General features: G+C 42.0%; 1 protein-coding gene across 3 annotated transcripts in view; it reads right to left on the bottom strand.

Moving 5' to 3' along the window:
• The window catches only part of CADM1 (cell adhesion molecule 1), a 328,206-nt gene that overhangs the window by 19,076 nt on the left and 289,038 nt on the right, over positions 1-20,092 (bottom strand). For 2 of the 3 annotated variants that reach the window (XM_068554918.1, XM_068554919.1), the window contains exons 7-9: positions 17,848-18,020; positions 12,895-12,978; positions 2,586-2,618 (exon numbers count right to left, since the gene is read on the bottom strand). In XM_068554918.1, the coding sequence (XP_068411019.1) occupies positions 2,586-2,618; positions 12,895-12,978; positions 17,848-18,020 (290 nt within the window). The remainder of the gene's footprint in view (positions 1-2,585; positions 2,619-12,894; positions 12,979-17,847; positions 18,021-20,092) is intronic. The other variant, XM_068554920.1, reaches the window with a different exon arrangement.

Below are 20,092 nucleotides of genomic sequence, written 5' to 3'. Positions count from 1 at the left end.
CCCATAAGTCATTTGAATAAAATCAGTTCTATATCCTCATCTCCTTGGAAATGTGGTCCCCTGCTTTGTAACTCCAATCATATTCTATTGCCTTTCCTATCCTGACAACTGACCTGGAAGACTTTCTCCCCCTGTCAAGTAAAATTCTAAATATTACTTTGGCTTTCATTAAAGCTTTTTGCTGTGGGCTGGAGAGTATGCTGTTGAAAAGAGGGGTCAGATCCCTTTGGGAGGATGCTGTGAGGGTTTTAGACAAGTTGGAGCATGTATTTATAAATGCATTTTATAGGAATCAACCTGGGTTATCACTTCTCTCTACCTGCTAAGGAATCATATATTATATATGATGATCATACATTATATATATATATATATATATATATATATATACACACACACACACACACACACATACACACATATATATATATTATACTATTCTTACTTCCTTTTTTTTCTCCCCAAATTTCTTGGCTGTAGGTATACCTCTCATTCACTGCTGGTCAATAACATCCTACTGAGACATTGCTGGCTTGAACGCTATTCCTGAACTAGTAAGACAGTGGTTGTTTCTCACAGTACACAGGCATCTCTGTTTCCTGTCACATGAATGCTAGAGTCCTATTCCAAGTGTCTCTTTATTATACCACAAAAAGAGATCACCTTCACTTTCTTTCTCCACAGAGAAATACATGTTGAAATACCAGTATCCTAAGATCAGGACTGGCCCCTAAATTAATTTCTCATTTTTCAGCTCAGGGGACATATTTTTTTACCTTGAATACCCCACCCAACTCCAAGACCTACAACTATTAGAGTCATAGAACTACACAAATGTTACTGAAGGGACCTAGAAAACAGAAGTCTGGAGTCTTGAGATAAATGATCAGTATCTCTTCAAAGATCTCACAGAATTCAGGAATCTTATGATTACATTTGACCCTGGAGTTAATTATAGAAAGCTCAGAACTTAAAGCATCTTGAAAAGAATAGAACAAAAGTCTCTTGAACTACATTAAAGTAGCCTTAAAGCTCTGAGAATAATCGATAAAAGTCAGAAAGTGCCCAATTAATGATGAAACCTACAAATAACTGAGCTTAACGGAGTGCAGTATCTGAGATGTAGAAAACACCATGGGGCATTACCTTGGAGAGTGGAAGTTGTTTACCTAATTGATTTCTCATGATTGTCGGTGTATCTGGCCCTTTAACTAATTTTACGAACTTTTCCCTTTGTGCCAGTGACAGGGAGGGCGTGGGGAGGTGGGTTAGGGTGGGGAGGGGTACTGCCCCACATCCAAGTCTGTTTTGCTTTCTCAGAATTTCTCATCAGAAGGTCCAAATATGGGGGCTGGTCAGCCAAGCATAAAGGCCTGACCTTCAAGGACAGCTCACACAGCACAGGTTTTGCTCAGAGATTTCTAACTGGTTAAGTCCTCAAATGCAGGTCTGTTTAAGAAGGTCAGTCGTGCCAGGAAGAACTGTTTCTCCAGAAGTTGAATGAACGCCATAGGGTTGGCTGATCACCTCTTGTCATTTAACTGATAGATTTCAGTACTGCACAATGTGCAAAGCGATGTAAAAAGGCCCTTTACCAAATAATTCCCTTGAATTCAGTTACTAAAATTCAGCCCATTTTTAACTAACATATCTTTCTCCAAAGCACAGTATCGCCAGGGTGAGATGTGAGCTAAGTAATAAAGTAATATACGGATGAAACATGATTCTCATTTTCTGATTGGAGACATATAGAAAAGTGAACGGGCCTATTCCAACCTAGGAAGTCAGTGGAGAAATTCGGAAAAGGATTTCCTGATGCCCCCTGCTGAGCTTTATTTACTCGGTTTTTATCAGCTTTTGGCTAACATCGTGACGAGTCTTTTGTTTTTTAGTATCCTGCCTACAAGGTACCCACACAGAAATGATTTTTTTTAAGTCCCAGTTAATGCTGTTGAAACGTACATATGGTATCATTCTTGTTTGGAGATGTTTCCTGCCAAAGGGTAGCATAAACTTTTATGCACACATGGAGATTAAGGGTGAACCTGCAAGAGGCCGTGGAGGTAAACATGATAATTAAAGAAGAACAATGTTCTTCCTCATCCCTACGTCATGAATTTAAACAGGAATCTTCCGCCCTGACCTGTCCTTCAGTCTCGACTACTAAGTGACATAAATGACTCCTCTTCAAAATGTACCTAAGATTCTAGCCTATGAACGAAGAAAGCAACTGGGCCTTTAATTCAGATGCTATGATTTTTAGGCAAATATTAGGTTTTTTTGGAGTCCCTTATATTTCAATGTCTGGCGGCATTATAGAATCAAGGGCTACGTGCAGCTAAAACTCCTGCAGCCCAGCCAGCCGACAGGGAGGCCTGATCTCAGATTGCAACCACTGAACACTGAACTCACAACAGAAATGACAAGACTCGAAATCCTTTCAAGCCTCACAAATTAGAGTATATTTATGAGGTCAGTCTACTCGGAACACAGTTTCCCTTGAAGACTACATTTCTCTTTTTCCCAGGCTTGCCTTGCCGCTCAGCAGTGCTGAGAAAGTAGATAAACAGTAATGTGGTACCAACCGTGGACTGCTGGTTCTGTCGTCGCCGTGGTGTCTACAGACGGGAACAGAGGATTGGAGGAAGGGAAGAAACAGGAGGAACGGCATGCAAAAAAAGGGAAAATGGAAAAAAATGGAACAGATAATATATGAGCAAGCTTTCAAAGAACATCGCGTGACAAGCAATAATAAATGAAAAGCCAAAAGCATTTGAAGTGAGTTGCACTGTTTTAAGACATGCCTTCAGCTCAAAGCTGCGAGCCAGTGAGGAAAACAGTAGATTCTTTGGCTCTGGGGGTCTTGCCAGGATACATCTACTTGCTAGTCAATAGTCAGGGGAACATGCGAAGTGATGAGAAACACCAGTGCCAACTCAGTGACTGATAGATGGCTCGGAACGCATCAAGGCTCAGGACTGTGACAGGGTAGCTCAGTCGGAAGGCTGGCTGAGCAACAGATTCATACATTCAAACATTGCCTTTGTTTTAACCCAACCCACCCAGGCGCTCAGGCTTTACGACTGCCAATCAGGCGTCGCTGAATCAACTGCACGTTTAGGATCCTTTTATGGCTCATGCGCAGATGCCTGTAGATGAATATATGGGTTCAAGTTTTCCATCCAGTGTGTTATTTCAGCAGGGTTCAGCTGGAAAGTTCAATTAACTGGGAGGCCAGGGGAATGAACATGTTAAAGGTTTTCAGATTAGTTTCTATACACACACACACACACACACACACACACACACACACACACACACACACTCATACTCACCACTCACCCATCCTCCACTCTGCGGATCTTACTATGTTACAATCTAAGGGCAAGAAGTCTTGCATGGAAAACACCCAAGTCCACATAATTTGCCAAATGCCACTTCTCATCATGTGACATTCCAAAAATTAAAGCATCCAGCCGTCCCTTTGCTCACGATCCAGAACCACATTCACTGTTGTGAGCTGCCAGGAGTCCTGCCTTCAGGGTGAATCAGGAGATGGCACGTGAGGTTTTTTCACTGCCAGATGCACTTGTTATGGAAGAAACCGTGGTTTGTCTCTTCTTCTATTTCTAATGCCGTTCAAGTTTTCTCCTTCTACCAGGCTTCAAAACCAGGCCTGCTATATTGGCTCCTCTTCACAGGAAATTCCTCAGGGGACTCCAGAAATTTTCTTTTTCTTTTTGGCTCGAGGGGAAGTGGGATAAATATCTAACAAAATGCACGGCAACTTTCTTTTCCCAGAGTCGTTTTAATACCCCTCTTCTAGCCAACTTCATTCCAATGTCAACCCATCTGGCCGGGTTTTAATTTTCAGTTCTGTCTTCTCAAGGTGTCTCCCTCCACGATCCCCTTCTGGCCAGAAAGGAGTGGAGACACTCACACATGAGCTGGTCATGTCGAGCTGTAGTGGGATTCTGGGTTGACACTGCAAGTAGTTACCCGTCCTTTTTTTTATCATGCAGCTATTTAATAAGCTGGTAATTATTTTCATGAGTTCTGGAGACACCAAAAGACTCTTTTGGACTTGACAGAGGCAATGTTTAAATGCACCAGAATGCCAAATGTAACTTTTTTTTTTTTTTGGTCTAACAAGCCTGGTGCTTCTGATTTATAAATATGACACATGAATTCACACCAGTGTTCCCCTTCAATTCCCCTTTCCTCAGAACCCTAGACCATCAAAAAATCAGAGCCCTTCTAAGGAGCCAGAATTAACCAGAAGTCCGAGAGGCCACTACAGCTTAATATAACTTATAGCTGAGTTTCTGAAGAACAGATGAAGGAAAGAAAAACATAAAATAAACCACATCAGAACGCAATACTTACTTACAAGTCTGTATGCATAACGAAGCAGTTAAAAAACAATACCGAAAATTGTTCAGATGAAACATCTCTACATCAGATGCTCATGACACGTCTGACACGTCTCCTTACTTGAAACATCCAAGTCAAGGGTTAGTTTGAGGTGCTTTCAATTGGAGGGGCAAAATCAAATGCACATTTGTACAGAAACACTTATATGAAAGTTAATATATTTTATGGCTAGACACTGGCTTCTTTCCAAAATTAATTTTTAAAAAAAGCAATAAACATTTTGGCTCGTTATTTTTGTAGCAGCACTTCTAATATGCTTTATTTTCACCAGGTAAATCATTAGTATAAAATGAAAGAAAGGGGTTGGAGTAAAATCTAAGGGTCCTCAAAAATAATGTCTTAGCATTAACCGACAACTCCCCAATTTACTGCCCGCCTACGTCACAACATCATGTCAGCTTTATGACGAAATCAAGCTAAGGGAAGCTGGGTGTACACTTCCCTGTGGGTACCAGAGAATAAATGAAGGGAAGTTCACAGTGCAGCTTGCCTCCCCATTCTGGGGATGGGAAATCCATCAATTGCACCCAACAGGGAAGAGAAAGGGATGTTGAGAAGGAAAACACACGGTTCTAAAACAGTGAAAAGCAAACACATGTTCAAGTCAAACAACACAGTTACTGCAGCTGGGAATGGCAAAACCAGGGATCAGTAATGGAGCGGGAGACGGCAGCAGACACACAGGCTTGGCTACAAAGTTGAGACGGAGATTGAGGGTGTTATCGGGGGAGTCGCTGATTCCATTTCTCTAAGAGCATCTGGTGTGGTTATCTGAACAGAGGCTATTTCAAGTAAAGAATGAAAAAAAAAAAATCTTTAGAAGTGACTTTGTGCTCCCCGCAGGAGAGCACTGTGACAGAATCTAATTCTCCTTCATAATTGCATTACGACTTCATGCAGAAACCACAGACACCCTGGCTCTGAAGTGAGTGCGGCTCTGTGAAGTAGGATTTATTAAGGTATCCTAATCAGGAGACTGGAGAGATGTGCTAGCCCACCCCTGTGCATCAACTTGTGGGGTCACTATATTGTTTGATAACATTCTAAGTGTACAGGCAAAATGCAAACAGTAACTTTCCAATAGAAAATAACGGAGGCTCTAATTAACTTGAAAAATGAGAGTGCCTAATTGCCCTAACAGAGGCTGTTTCAAACTTCATTCTGCGGCTGCCTTTAAAAAATAATCTTCGTGCTAGGCCTAGGAGAAAAATAGGTCACAGAAAGTTGAGCTGGACTTATGGTGGTGTAGCGTTATGAAATTAAAAAAGCCTCTTTGAGCTACTGTCTCTATTTTAATTTTAATTACAATGAGGGAGAAATTTATTGTACATTTATTTTATATGGTCAAGAAAAAACAATCCCACGTTCCTGCAAACCCAGTTAAGTGTGTATGGTCTCAATAGTCACTCTCTAGCTGTTTTATGAGTATAATTAAACAAGGTATCCAAGGGCAGGGCCTGCACTGCTATTTGAAAGATGAACATTTCACTGAATATCGACTTTCAGTCTCCCAGCCATACAAACAGTTTATGGGACCCTACCTTGAATAAATTAAACATCACCTATATTTCACATGGCAGTATCAGATATTTTCAAAATCAAAAGGCTCAGACAATGTGTCAGATTAGAGACACCATCCATTTAACCAAGTAGCAAAAAAAAAAAACCCAAAACCAAAAACAACAACAAAAAAACCGCACGCGAGGCAGCTGGGCAATGTTTAGCTGAAACAGTCATGTGTAAGCTCCACTGTGGCACATTCTAATCCTTTCATATGGATTCTCTCCAACTTAGAATTGTTCATTGAGTGTGACAGACTGGGGGTTTAAAACTAATCCATAAATTAGTCCGTGGTCTCAAACACAAGGGGTGCCATAAATGAAAATGAAAATCCAGGAACGAAAGTAAATTCACAACCTTAAATACTTTTTCTTCTCCAACTGCTCTATGGTACTCCTGCTTTATAATGCCCAGATTCACTGCAAGGCTGCATTTGGGGGGGAGGGGGGAGGGTGTGAGTAGGGTGTACATTAAAAAATGCATAGGGTAATAACCCGGAGAACCCAATCTGCTCGAAAGCAGAGCTTAATTGTAAAGAATTTAAATTCTGCCATTTTGATTGTCATAAGCTTAAATGAAAGCATGTTAAGCAGTCCAGACATATTTTAATACACTTTCCCTCGGTTTATTTTCTTAACTAAAGTCAATAAGGAGCCAATGGGTTTTCTTAATTGAATTCCCCTTCGGTTTGTGTTATGGAGCTGCTTTAAAGCTAGACGCTAGGGTAGGCAAGGAATTCCCCTGATGGTTTTATTCTCACGATGGTGCTGTGCTGGCCAATATATATTAAGTATAGTTCCCTCTTTTTCTTTCTTTTTGACATATCTGAAATCTATTGAAAGCAAACATAGCTGCTGGAAAATTAAACTTTGAAATTTATTTTCTACTGGTCTCCCGGTTAATTTTCTTTCCATCTATGTTCAGCTTTAATTAAACTCCCATTGCTCAGGGATGGGAGAAATGGATAGGAACGGAACTGAAGCTAAAAGGCCCGAATAGGAGACCCATAAGAAAGCTTTCTTCTGTCTTCCTGTCATCTCCCCTTTGAGTGAAGAGGTAGTGTGCCCCGTAACAGCAGGAAGGGGAATAGGTTGTTTTTCTTCTCTTTTCGGTTAATTTCAAGTTTTGTTAAAAGCTTCTTCAGAATCGTTCACAAGTGCTACTGTGCCCCTGAGATCTTTTCATTTGCAAACCAGATGTTCTCAAAATAATAATAATAATAACCACCTGTACCGTGGTTTCATTTAACAAGGAAAACAATTCCTATCCTATGCTGTGTGTCAGTGCTGGGCGGGAGGAGGGGCAGAGAGGGGTGAGGCACCGGTGAGGGGAGGAAAAGAGGGATGCAGGAGGGCGATGGCGGGGAGGGGGGAGCAGCTCTAGAAGTAGTAGTTTATATTCATCTCCTGGAGGGCTGGGTCCTTCCTGCCAAGTCCTTTATTTCCCACCACTGAGATAGCTCCAACTTTCTAATCCTAAGAAACCTGTATTTATGAGATTATTCTTTTGCACTGTTGTGCATGAATCTTTAGTATGAAAACATGTCAATTCCCTCTCTCTTGGATTATTTTTCAACAAGGAACATAAGAGTATGGAAATGATGATAGAAGCATTAGGAAAAAAAAAAATCTCACTGACTTCCCATCTCTCGTTCCTTTTATAAAAAAAATGCAGAATCAGGTGACCTTCATCACTAATTTCTTCCATTCCCTCATAAGTCAATACGGGTCAAAAACTGGTTGGCTATGATGCTATTTGTAATAAGTTTATCATCATCAAAAAAAAAAAAATGTACACACTTAAGACAGTATGGAAAAACATGGTCCACGCACTTTTGGGGCAAAAACTTGGAAAGGGAGCTCATTACAAAACAGGTGGCTCATGAGTGTCTACTAGTGCCCTAATAATATTCTTGTCACCAGGCATTCTGGTATGTGTATCACTAACATTCGATAAGTATTCAATAAATGATGAATGAAAAACAGTCTTAATGGAGTAGATGCCAACTCTCGAAAAAAGGCAATTTAGTAAACATTCTAGGATGAGAGATGTATATTTCCTAGCAACAGTGCCTTAATATATATCCCGAACATAAATACACACAACAGACACAAACACTGACGATGGATGCGTGAAGTAAAGTTAGGCCTTCATGCTTAATTTCCCAAATGCCATCCTTTCTTATCCACATTCTATCCATTCTTTGATGGCACAGACCAAATTCTACGTCTCCTGTGACAGTCTCTTCAATCTTCTGAATTAGCCCTAAGTGCACAGTATCTCCTGCTAAGGAGTTCCAGTGGGTATAACCTATTTCCTCAGCTATATTTTAAGGGGTTCCAAGAATTTTCTGTCTCCGTGGGCACTAGCACAGTGCTGTACATATTATGGGTCCTTGATACGCGTTGAATGAATGCCTAAAAGCATTACCCCTTACGTCATGCAGATATCAAGAGCACAGAGTAGCAATCATGACGCTAAGACCCTGGAGAACAGACAGCTCTATGTGGAGCAAAGCTCTCTACTGTAATTTAGCTGGTCATGCTACAGAGTCAGTCTTAAGACAGGTGTACTTCTTTCCTTTGTACTTAGGAAACTGAAAACATGTGCTTGGTTGTTGAGTTTCCCCAATTTGGCATCCGCCTGAAGGATAAGGGCTGTTCTCACCTTCTTTATTTATGTGACCTGACCCACGTTACACACACAAAAAAGCTTAGGATGGGAGGCTATGAATGCCAAAATAATAATGTGAGCCTGGGGGTGGGATTCACTTTCTCCAAGGTATACTGGGTACTGAGTGATTAGATACCAATAAGAAAAACCTTACTGTTTTCTTTTCCAAGAGACACAAAATATTTAATTGGATATTAATTTCTCTTTTGAAAGAGAAAAGAGAAAAACTCATTTAGAAATGACCTACTTCATTCTTATGAAAGGATTCTTAAATGTGTTTCAGAATTTGGCCCTGTAGCTATTCATTTCTTATTCTAAGGTGATTTTAATTTTTTAATTTATGACAGTCACATGTATAAATGTGACCTACAGGTTGAGCTCCTCCTGGCCTGAATTTTATATTAAAGCTGCTAAGGGTGTTTAAAACTGAGCACTGAGTGTTTTCTATGGTACTTCTCATCAAGCATGTAACTCAGGGCAAAACCAGGCAGAAATAAAACAATATCCACATTAACTAGGGAGGGAAACACAGAATATTTTCCTAAGATGATTGATCCAACTGGCAGACCGGGGCAAAAGCTACCACCAAACACAAAAACAGGTATTTTTATGTACATCTAATATACAAAGTCAACTAATTTCAAAGAAAGTTCAAAACAAAACAAACAACGCCCTCCCCCCTCCCCACCCACTTTGAAAAATCAAAGATTTTTCTTTGATTCTGGCTTTTGAAAGGAATTTGCATGGAGGCCTCTTACCCCGGGGTAATGGTTGGCTGTCTCTGTATTTTCGCAGAGGATGCCAGGGATGGATTTAAAGTGCAACTTAAATTAGGCATTTTGCTCTCCCATATTATAGCATATATCTTCATGAGTGAAACCACATGGACAACTTGATATTAAAAAAACAAAAAAGGGAGTGGGGGTCTGCCAGTAGCAATAGTCAAAACAGAAATATATGGTCAGAAGATGAACGTACATGAAAGAGAACAGAGACACCAAAGAATCTTATGGGAAATCACAGGAGGCTCTGCGTGGCTCCCATCCCAATTTTATCCCTCAGATGGTTTCTCATTTGGAAAGCGATTCTAATGACATTAATGGCTGAATAGTTAGAAAACCATAACAATGTTGATATGGCAAATTGACATCAAATACTCCTTTCAGTACTCTAGAGCCTGCAAAAATCTTCCGCAGGTGAATCTACCTTTAGACGTGGCCTTCACAGGTTAAGTCAGGAGAGCTTCCCCACGCAGGACGGATGGGAGGCAGAGAGGCCCTGCTCCTCCCTCCCACCTGTGATTCTGGGCGGGCGGCATCGGGTCAGATTGAGCTTACAACTCCTCTTTTTCAAGGGCCTCCAGGATGAAGATTTAACGTATTTTGAGGGAGTCAGGCGACTGGGAACTCACGAAGGCCTGCCTCCCTAACAGGGAGAACAATTCGATTATTCTGGTTATGGAAGATAAAAGACAACACTGGAACACTTCCTTTCAGAGACATCAGAAATCAACTATGACCTTTCGAGTTTAAAAACATTTTTCCATTGCATTTAAAAACAACGTGTACGTTTTTCTTGTAACGAAACGCTGACCTAGGGAATGGGTTTCAGTCACTGCATTTGCCTGGGAGAAAAGAAATAGATGCCCGTGGGCTTCCTCTTCCTCTTCTCTCTCTTTTTTTTTTTTTTTTTTTTTTTAAGCTGAGGCTTTATGTTAATATCACTAGATTTAGCTGTTGAAGCTTTTAAGGCTAATGGTGGCTGTAATGTACCAAACAGTACAAGAGAGAAGAAGAGTGGAGATTAATTTAGCTCTCCATTTGGCAGGATTCAGTCTGGAAGATTTCTTAGGAACCAATCTAAATCTAGGGGATAGCCTGGACCTTTAAAATGGGACACGGAATCATTCAGCTCCATAACCTTTCATCTGTTTGAAGAAAGGAGCAAATGTTAAATTCCACAAGTACACTTTCTGGGCAAGATAAATATATGTAAGACTGCTTGTTAAGACACAGCAAGCCTGTAAGATCGCATCCATTAAGGCAGTGGATTCTACAGTGTTGTTTTAGTGGCAATTTTAGTGTAACGACTCTTGGGTGTGCCAGTGAGAATCAGGGCATTCATCACCACAAATGCATTTTGTGTGTAGAGCGGGTTCAGCTACTAATACCAAGAGGCCAAAGTGCACCTATGAGATCATCTTACATTATCTTGAGCAAAGAGGCCAGGAGGCGAGACAGAGGAGCAGACAAGTCCCTGTAAAGGTACCTGGGATGTGGACAGAAATATAGCATTGTTTGTTTTTAAAATTTCCTCTTAAATGGAGTCTCTGTGGTTGTAACTGTGATAACAGAGTTGTAGCTGTTTGAAGACGTGCGATTAGCTTTAGTCCGGAGTGAAGGCTTAGGAGCTGTGAACTGAAGCACCTCTGCTGAGTTGCTGAGATTGATGGTGAGGGGGGAGGATTTCAGAAAGTGTTAAGAAAGGTCTTTTTTTAAAAAAGCCTAAGCTAGTGAGAGGCCAGCCACAAATGAAAAGTGCTGTTCCACATTAAAGAGAAATGTGGTATTTATGCCGAATGAATGAAGGCCTTGACCGCCTTAAAATGTAAACCTGACTGGCTACCTAGACGGAACCTTCTACAAGGAGAGGTAATCAAGGCTGGCTCACACCCGGACAACTTCCGCAAAGACAAAACAGACCACGGAAGGGTTTTCTTAATGGGTTCACACATGCAGGGCAGTGGCGAAAGGGGCGATGTAATTTACACTGACATCCAAAGGGCCGCTGGTAGGAAACTATGAAAACCTGGTACACAGCAGCTCAAGCTTAATTGGTTTACTACCCGGATAAGGTAAGAAATCATGAAAGGTAAACACCTGGTTCGCAGCAAGGGAAGTTGTTGGCATGGTTGCTCTGGAAATCAGTCAGGGAGGAGCATCTTTGTTGCGCTTATTAAGGATGCAGAAAGTGGGAGGAATCTCTCCGGCTCTGCTAACAAACTGAGTTTACTTAAGAAGCAGAAGAAACTAACAAAAAGCTAAAAGGGGAATACACACAGACAAGAATTCAGGAAGCAGCCTGGATGGAGCTGAGTTTAGGGTGAGACACAAAAACCAACTGGATGGATGGATGGATGGATTTTCAGAAGCTTTTCAATTAAGTGCAGGCACCGATGTTTTCGCAAACATCATTCAGAACCATGCTCACTAGTGGCTTATTTAAAAGTTCTTTGTTCCACTGTAATGGTTAGAAAGGTGAAGAAAACTGAAATTAGACAATCTATTGTTATATTTCATAAACCGATGAGGCCTCCTCTTTCCCTGAACACTTAGAATTTTCATCACGTCTATCACACCAACTCCTGTGAAAACTGAAAATGTCTCCAGAAAGTCAATGTAAAGGATGGTCTTACCTAGGGAGATCTTGCACGTCTAGTCGACATGGTGCGGCCATAACCTTTCCCACCCTGGTCGGCAGAGAAAACTCCAACAAGTCTCCCGGACAAGCGACATCAAGCACTGAGAGCCGCTGGGGACCAACCAGGAAGGGGCTGGAGGGCATAACCTCCTCCCTCAGTGACGGTCAGAAAAAGGAGACCGCGAAACTCACTTTGAATAGGAGTTTCAGACAGTCCAAAGAGCTAAACCACAGAGTGACAACCGCGGTGGTTCCTCCAATGTTTAACGGAGGGCAGGAAGGGGTACTCGAGTGCCTAGAGTGGAACAGACGGTGACTACCCAGGTGACACACGGTCAGTGGGTACTCTCTGGGGCAGGAAGGATGATGCATTTAGGAACATGGCCCACGTGGACATGTTAAAGGGTGTGTATTTTCCTTCACGTAGATTAAGATGAAATTAAGGCAAGAAGAAGATCCAAAGCCGGGATACTTACCGTTTCGTCAACCGTGGCTCAGCACAAGCTATCCGCATGTTCTCTAAGAGCCAGGCTGCCATTTTCTCCCTAGCATTTTGCTTTGCATGGTGATGCTTAAAAAAGAATTCTGCAAAATATCTGATCTACTGTTAAATGCTTGGATGTTAAAGACTTTTCTGAGGTCCTTAAGAGTCGACTTGAGAACACAGTATCTAATGTCTGTCAAGTTCCCAAATAAAGGAATAATTCCATTCCAAGGAGTTAAAGGGACCTTTTAGGCTTCTTGTTATACATACCAGAAAGACAGTGTACATTCAGGACATCTGCAATGGCAATGAAGGTACCATACCTGCGATGATGGTAAGGATGGTGGTGGTGGTGGTGGTGGTGGTGGTGGTGGTTGTTGTGAGAGGAGGGATAGTTGTGGGGGGATCTGGATAAAGAAAAAAAGGAGAATCAAACCCACAATGCTGAGCACAGCAGTGATCAGTAACGACACAACAAAGGCGTGAAGACACTGACATGTTGTTTGATGACTTCTCCCTTTAAAATCCAAAGACTCCCCACCCCACCCACCCCCGGCCCTGCAAAGATTTATGTCTTATAATCATATCCCAAGGCCTTATTCGGAAAAGCTAAGAAAAGAAGAAAAGAGATTTGGGGGCTTCCCTGGTGGCGCAGTGGTTAAGAATCCGCCTGCCAATGCAGGGGACACGGGTTCGAGCCCCGGTCCGGGAAGATCCCACATGCCGCAGAGCAACTAAGCCCGTGTGCCACAACTACTGAGCCTGCGCTCTAGAGCCCGCGAGCCACAACTACTGAGCCCGCGTGCTGCAACTACTGAGCCCGCACATGTAGAGCCCGTGCTCCGCAGCGAGAAGCCACCGCGATGAGAAGCCCGCGCAGCACGACGAAGAGTAGCCCCCGCTCGCCACAACTAGAGAAAAGCCTACGCATAGCAACGAAGACCCAACGCAGCCATAAATAAATAAAATAAATTTCAAAAATTAAAAAAAAAAAAAAAGAGATTTGTATCAATGAAGTGAACTAGGGATGAGGAGATGAGAAGTAGAGAAGGGAGGAAAAATCAAAACATATGACACGCACCCCCCCCCCCATCCTATTTCAAAAGGTGAGGTTAGAGCAACTCAGCCCCTGAGAGGGTCCGACGGTTGTCATTTCGTTTTATACTTTCACCGGTGGGAGAAAAGAGGAGATGGCGCTGATCTATCTAAAGGGCTCCTATCGGCCAAGGGAAAGTGTGCGCCTGCCTCTTGCTCTCTGACTGTTAACTTCATTATTCTCCATCAATACATCCCAGCAGGAAGTAAAACTACTTCTATACTTGTAATAAATACACAGAAGAGAGAATGTCACCACTAAATATCAAGTTCCAGGCATGTGAGATTTTACTGAGATTTTATTTTTTAAAAGTCAGTAAATTTTACAACTTATAAATATTAATCAGTTCGTTGCCTTTGCTCAAGCCTGACCTACGTGGGTGACAATGATAAAACTGAAGAACGTTTCCATCTTGTAAACCAAAGAATTAAATACAAACAAGGCTTAACCCTCCAAGCCAGGAATCTGATAGGGAATCCTCTGTCAGGTGTCCGATATACTGTATATTCTTCTATCATCTCCAAAATCATTTAGGGGAAAAGGGAAGGCAAATATGAAAGAGAAAAAAAAAAATTCTCAGCCCAACTGATCAAACTGAATGTGTTAAATTGTCAGCAAGACTTTGACCTAATCAATCATTCTGCTATAATAGAGCGTAAGACGATTTGAAGGCTTTTGATTTTAAATTTTATCTAATGCCCGTCAACTTTTTCTCTCTGACACATCTGTTGTCCTTTTATCTCCAAGTGAGCTCTCAGACTGTCTAATTAATACATCCTAACTTTAATTATATACTGTGTCTTTATTGGGTTTGGTGGAAGTTTACGAAAACATTATCCTGGCGTTTGGTTATGAGGTCTGCTTAAAAGATTCCTACCGTTGATCAATAATCAGTTTTAATTTTCCTCACAAACTTCTCTCACACGTACACAAATGTACGAATTTGACAGGGAAGAATCAAGAGCAAACCTGTCTGTTTTAGGGGAGACTCTGTTCATTGAAGTTGGGGATGCCGGCAGTTTAAACGACTATTGAAAGCAGCCTCACACGTGAGTGCAAAAAAAGAATCCATTAAAAAAAAATCTCATTTTCTTCCAAGAAGTAGAAATGATTCATAATTTCAAACTACCTTGTTAGAAGAAGAACGGACAGTACACGTCCAGTCTTGCTTTTTGGAGTACTTTCTTATGGAGGCCACAGGTGGGGAAGCATTTTGTGACCTGGGAGACCACTGGATGCACCTACATCCTGCGGCAGGTGCAGGTACAGGTGCAGGTAGGGACGCAGGTGAGCGAGGGGCACCGGTCCCTGAAGACAACCTGCTCTCTCCACGCCCCCAGTTCAGCTGTACCCAGAGATGTGCCTTCTCTGTTCTGATTCAATGACAATATTTATCACTGAAAAGGAACATCTGTAGCTGGTATGCTATAATGCTATTTCTGTCTCTATTTCTAAAAGTATTGGCACAAAATGTGCGATGTCCACAATACAATCAAAGTGCACCTGAAGGTGATTTGAAATTACGATTACCAACAGGAGTGGAACAGAGACTAACTAACGAGGGCAGAGACTTCAGAAAAAAGGTCACTAGTTCCTTTCATTTTGTGAAAATCACACACTTTCAATTATTTTCATCACTACTGGGGTAACTTGTCCTTCACATGTGGCTCAAGTGACCTAAATGAATTAGATTCCGTTACCAGGTGTAATGCTTAGATCATTTCTAGCGATAAGAGCAATGTGAGGTCACTATTTAATACAGAGTTGGAGCTAATAAGCTATGTTTGACACATAGAGGCTAAAAGAACAAAACCAACTGGGGCCCCGGCGCTAACCAGATAGATTCGCCAAGTATAGAAGTTACTTCTAGAGAATTAAACATTTTAAAAGCATGTTAACTCTGAGTTCATAAAGAACTTTGAAAGCTACTGTAGTAGGACAATAAATTGGCTTTGAAAAGAAAACCTACTCACCATCTTCTCAAACTGCTAGAATATTTTATTACTGGACAAGCAACACCTCAGGTGAGTATTCTAGCCTGTCATCCCAAACATTACTGCTAGTACAGGTTACGGGAGAGAGGTAGCATATTGTGGATCTAGCAAATTCCTAGACCAGGCGAAGTGCACCATCTTGGGTTGGGGAGATAGTTGGATGTAGATGCGCTTGCCTACATGGGCAGGTCTCTGTTTCCTGGCTTTCAAATAATGCATTCTGGCCCAGCGAGTTCATTCCCAAACGACAATCTTGCATTGGAGGGAACTGTTCTACCGGGAAGCAGAAAGAGTAAGAGAAACTACAAAGAAAGACACACATTTCACTGTAGACTTTGGAGTCAAAGTATCGTGGCTCTGAAACATATTTAGTAACCGTGTGAACTTGGGCAACTTAGGTGACCTTTCTAAGCTTCCTTTTATCACCTGTAAAATGGCATGATGATGGCGCTTACCTCGTCATGTTATCGTGGAGATCAGAGGTGATCGTGCATGTAAAACTGTCACCCTAGTGCATGGAACGAAGTGAGCAAGCCCTCAATAAATGCTAGCCGGAGCTAGGATCCAAAATTATTCAAATCTATTTATCAAATCCACAAAACGTTTCTCATCTTGAGATGTCGGAACAGTGAGTACAATAAGTCAAAATTGTTTTTCCAGATAACTGAGTCTTCTGAATCAAGGAAGCACATAATAGACTGGTGGAAATTTGTCTCTGCTTTTCATAATCTGCTGTTTTTTAAAAGAGCTGAACGAAAGTCTGTAAACCTGGATAACAGCAAGGTTGGGGCCTCGCATGAGGCTCAAACCCTGATGCTGAGCATGGGAGGGATGTAGAAGCAAAAGGGGGATGGCTGGAAACGGGGCACTCGGCACCTCCTTGCACCTACACGGAGAGCCATTCCCTTCACTCTGATCTCCTTAACTACCGGGGAGAATTAATGCGATTATGTGTAGACCACAGACAACATGGGTAGTGTGCAAAGAAATCACACCTCAGAAGTCTATACATAAAGTGATTAGATGTGAGCCTTTAACTTTGCATTATGCTAAGGAAAACAAAACTCAGGTAAGGCTAAAGATGATATTTTAATATCCATGTAGATATGAGGTAAAGCGTGCTTCTATTTCATCAAAGAGACTGCTACTCCTATTTTCTTCATAAGGAAAGTGGCCAGGTTCTAAGACGTTATGGTGTAAATATCCCATATGTAGATTTACATGTGTATATGTGTATATTCACATACACTTACACTTGGATTATTTACATGGCTCACATGAAGAGAGAAATGCACACACATGTTCATATATTTACAAGATACTGAAATTGTCATGCCTATGGTTACTCATTCTGTGTCATGTCAGCTCATGACTATTTTTCCTGGTGTAAAAGTAACCGAGAGAGTCATCTGGACAGAAGAGACTCAGTTCGTCATCATAAGACTAGATAGGCAGTGCACTCCTCAACTAAACAGAGAATATTCACCAGACACAAAATTGACCATGAGCTATAAATGGGAAATGAGTTTAAAATGGCTGGTACAAGTAGGTGCACAATAAATATTTGTTGACTAGAAAGTGAAATTCATGATCATATGCTTTAATAATCCTGCAAAAAGATATTAAGAAAACAGACAAATTAAAAAAAAAGCACTTGTGTCTAAAGCAGTAGCTATAGGTGGTTAACAGAGCTACCAAGGACCTTCTATTTTTTTTTTCCAAGTATTTACTGGCTTGCGACATAGGGAATGTAATAGCTTCATGCTGAAAATAGGATAGTTCTGTTCATCAAAGCAGGAGAAAGGCTAGCCCAGGTATCATCGGAAAATACTGCTGGGAATAGACTTTTTGAGTTGAAAAGCCATTAATTGGTAAGGTTGAATTTCGCAGTCATTATTTCTAACATAATCTCCGTAGCGTGCGCCTGAGGACAGAGCTTTCCTACTCAGCATGACCAGAGCCTGTGATCTAGAGGGAAGCCCCCATGATTAGAAGGGGAGAAGAAAAGTTGCTGTCCTCCTAGTAGTAGCACTGGGGTCCACCTTGGGCCAGGCTTCTTTTAATTCTTGAAGGAAACAAACTGGTTTTTTGGTTTTCAACTTGACCAAAAGCTCTAGGAGTGAATCACAAGCAGCAGCTACATAATAAATGAGTCAAATGGAAGAGGGCTTAATCTTCTCACGTACCGTATACATACAGCATATAATCCGAATGAGCTTTGCCCACTGTGTTTGAAGCCTCACAGCGGTATGTACCGTTATCTGTTTTGTTTAGGTTATTGATGAACAGGTTGGGCCCCGACAGTACGGCGTGTTGAGGCATTTCATCATCGACTCTCACCCAAGTTACCATCACAGGCCTGCAGAGGGAATGGGAGAGAGACAGGTTGCATTATGATTTCCCACCAAGATGTCTGCATCAAACCTCTCACCCACACAGTAAATGAATCCCATGCAGGATGACACAATTAAAGAGGACCTATTTTAAGTTCAGAGAATTACAGCTGTGAAGGCTTCACAAATCTGTTTGGAATATAATTTTTTAAAAAATATCATCAGGTGTTGAAAAACTTTCAACAGACCACAAGCAGGAGTCTCATCATTTCCAATTCATCTTCAACAAATCAGCAAATAAACCAATGTGCCCTATTTTTATGCCCTGCTGGGTGCTTTCACACCAATTCAGACAGGACAGAGCTCACCCATTGTTAATCATCTCATTAATTAGGGGGAAAAAAATCAAATCCTGGGCTAGTGATACATACATTAATCTCATGGTTACTAACACGCCGAGACAGTGGCATAGAAAGTTGTGATACTTAAGTGGGTTTCGAGTTTCGCAGAAAGGAATGGACTTCTACAACGGAACAGTGCTCTCTTTGGCCTCTGCTGTTTGAAAAAAAATGACCTCTTCTCATTCTGGAAAGATGTAATCACTTCCTGTCCCCTTACCCCCTACCCGTAACACACCCTCCGGCAACCCAAGACCCCACCGCACCTTCCGAGGCCCCAAGCCACCTTATCTATGTGCTCTTTGGCAAAATGCCTGTCTTCCCTGGCTCTCCAAGGCCCTCACGCTGCTCCCGTTCCCCTGTGTGTGCACCTGCAGGCCCCCAGCCCGCGGGACAGGCTCCCAGATCAATGGCTGCGGGGTGACAGCACCTCCACGTGAATTCCTGGGGTCCTACGGCACTTGCTCATCAGAGGCGAGGTTTGCTTCCGTGATTTAAAGACCACATTTGTATCCATCAGGAAAAAGCAAATTTCACAATATGCTCCAGGGCCCAAACGGCACACACACAGAGTCTTTTTCAAACTCACTGAATTTATAATCCTTCAAGGCAGCCCCTATGAAATCGAGGCCACATCTAGGGCTGGGCCTGAAAGCTGCCATTTCCAAGGCAGGGCCACAGAGATTCGGGCACAGAAGCAGCTTTCATTTCCTGCACTACCTCTAGGAGCGGCAACAGAACCTAAGACCCGTGCTTCATATGAATGGGCACTCAAGACGGCCCTGTCAAGGAGCATTCCGGTTTTCCAATGGGATGTGAAGTCACAATTTTTCTTTAATGACACATGGGTTTGTTATCACTACCCAGTAAATTATTTAAAAACGAGCCCTGCATCCGTCCTCCTCGCAGGCAAAGGCGAACGGCTCTGCCTGGCAATCAGACCTATTGTCCCGCTGCTTGACAGCTGAAACCATCAGTGGGGGTAAATGCTGAGAACATTCACAGCATTTAATGGCAAGTTAAATTACCATTTTTATTGCATGCAATGTCTTGAGAAAATAAATAGGTGATATGCTAGAAGGGCTAGCGGTCAAGTAACCCGTGCTTTGCTCAGACAACCGTGGACCCGGGCCGATTTGAGAGGAACAAGCAAATACCCTCTCTGGCATCAACGTCCCGAAGGAAGCATACAATTTACTGTCCCCGTGGCACATTCAACTGAACACAGTACCTTCTTCAGGGGAAAAAAAAAAAAAAGAAACAAAGTATAGGTTAGCAAGCCATAGTCTGTAAATGTAGTTAATGTGGCTGGTACTTTAAGTGGCAAGAGGCCTGAGAGAATTAATTTTTTTTGCCACTGGATTGTTTTGGAAGGAAGGCAATTTGCTACCTGGGGCCTAATTCAAACAGTTTATGCAAAGAAAGAGCTGAATCTTTTGCAGTGTTCAAAGCAGAAGAAGACTGCTCTGGTAAAGCCGGAAGTACTTAAAACCAAATAACTTCGAAACACCCAAGGAAAAGCAAAGCAGAAGCAAGACCACCTCCTCCTTCCTAAAGGCCATCTTTACAACTCCAAACGGTGAGTAGAGAGAGAAGCAAATCCTCGGCCCTGGAGAAGGACACACAAAACAGGGAGGGCTGACGTGGGAAAAGAGACCATTGCAGCTAGGCTCCCTCCGGCTCTCTGTTCTCTCAGAGAT

The sequence above is a fragment of the Eschrichtius robustus genome, chromosome 11 (genome assembly GCF_028021215.1).
Source record: "Eschrichtius robustus isolate mEscRob2 chromosome 11, mEscRob2.pri, whole genome shotgun sequence".
Classification (NCBI taxonomy): Eukaryota; Metazoa; Chordata; class Mammalia; order Artiodactyla; family Eschrichtiidae; genus Eschrichtius; species Eschrichtius robustus.
This window is presented reverse-complemented; position numbering and strand designations above follow the sequence as displayed.